At 49.2% G+C, this 1734-nt stretch overlaps 1 protein-coding gene across 1 annotated transcript in view; it reads left to right on the top strand.

Moving 5' to 3' along the window:
- The first annotated feature begins 800 nt into the window (after nt 1-800).
- Nucleotides 801-1734, top strand: part of pcgf6 (polycomb group ring finger 6) — an 11283-nt gene continuing 10349 nt past the window's right edge. Inside the window, 1 exon segment of the mRNA XM_080506997.1 lies at nt 801-965. Within this exon segment, the coding sequence (XP_080363123.1) occupies nt 909-965 (57 nt within the window). The 5' untranslated portion in view covers nt 801-908.

The raw sequence follows: 1734 nt of genomic DNA, 5'->3' as shown, positions 1-1734 counted from the left end.
GCGGAGACCTCTCCAAGATGGCGGCGTTGCAGGCACGTCACAGACGGCGCGGAGACCTCTCCAAGATGGCGGCGTTGCAGGCACGTCACAGACGGCGCGGAGACCTCTCCAAGATGGCGGCGTTGCAGGCACGTCACAGACGGCGCGGAGACCTCTCCAAGATGGCGGCGCTGCAGGCACGTCACAGACGGCGCGGAGACCTCTCCAAGATGGCGGCGTTGCAGGCACGTCACAGACGGCGCGGAGACCTCTCCAAGATGGCGGCGCTGCAGGCACGTCACAGACGGCGATGAGACCTCTCCACGATGGCGGCGTTGCAGGCACGTCACAGACGGCGCGGAGACCTCTCCAAGATGGCGGCGCTGCAGGCACGTCACAGACGGCGCGGAGACCTCTCTAAGATGGCGCCGCTGCAGGCACGTCAGACCTCTCCAAGATGGCGGCGCTGCAGGCACGTCACAGACGGCGAATGAGGCTTCTAGAGGTTTTATATCTATGGTATTTAATATTCGCCAACGGGAAAGAACGTCACTGTTACTTCAAAGTAAAATTTACAAACTGATTTAAGTTTTTTTTATTGTCACATTTGATCCTATTTCAACATTTTGATTCACTGACCAACCAGAACATATCGACATTTTAAATTTAGTGTTTGAAGAACACGATAGGTTTGATACAATTCAATATATTGATCGGGCCACTTTTATTCAGAAAGGGTCGTGGCCGGATGTTGTAGTGTGACCGGGAGAAACTGTCCGCGTGCAGCATCAACACGGCGGCGGAGTGAACGACATTTAACTTACTTTTAAAGTGGTTTTCCTGGAACTGTTACTTTTTCCTTCCAGGCGTGAAGAAGCGGTCACATCCCGGGTGTGTTCCCGAGACAAGACGACACTTTCCGGGGAGAAATGGCCTGGTTGTCGGCTCCGGGGGCGGCCGGTGTGAACAGCGACCCGGAGGACGAGGTGAGCCCAGCGGGGGGGCTTCTGGTCTGCTTCCCCCGATTCAGCACCAGCACGTGGAATGATTCATGTTCTCCCAGGCTCACTTTCCTCCAGTACCGTGAATTATTATAATATTATTATTATTATGATTCTATAACCCTAACCGAGTTGTTGTCCGTCCTGGGCTCCAGACCGATGAGAAACTGAGAGTTTAAAGAGGCTCTGGGCTCTTTAATGACAGGATTGATCTTGTTTTAGCCTCAAATAAACACAATCATATGTTTCATAAACAGCTTTTGTCTAAGAGTGGAGCTGCCATACTGTACTACCATATGACTGCCATACTACTACCATACTACTACCATACTACTACCATACTACTGCCATACTAGTACCATACTACTACCATACTACTGCCATGCTGTACTACCATATGACTGCCATACTACTACCATATTACTGCCATACTACTACCATACTACTGCCATACTACTGCCATACTAGTACCATACTACTACCATACTACTGCCATGCTGTACTACCATATGACTGCCATACTACTACCATATTACTGCCATACTACTACCATACTAGTACCATACTACTGCCATACTAGTACCATACTACTACCATACTACTGCCATGCTGTACTACCATATGACTGCCATACTACTACCATATTACTGCCATACTACTACCATACTACTGCCATACTACTACCATACTAGTACCATACTACTGCCATACTAGTACCATACTACTACCATACTACTACCATACTACTACCATA

This window comes from Blennius ocellaris (assembly GCF_963422515.1).
Source record: "Blennius ocellaris genome assembly, chromosome: 13".
Lineage (NCBI taxonomy): Eukaryota > Metazoa > Chordata > Actinopteri > Blenniiformes > Blenniidae > Blennius > Blennius ocellaris.
This window is presented reverse-complemented; position numbering and strand designations above follow the sequence as displayed.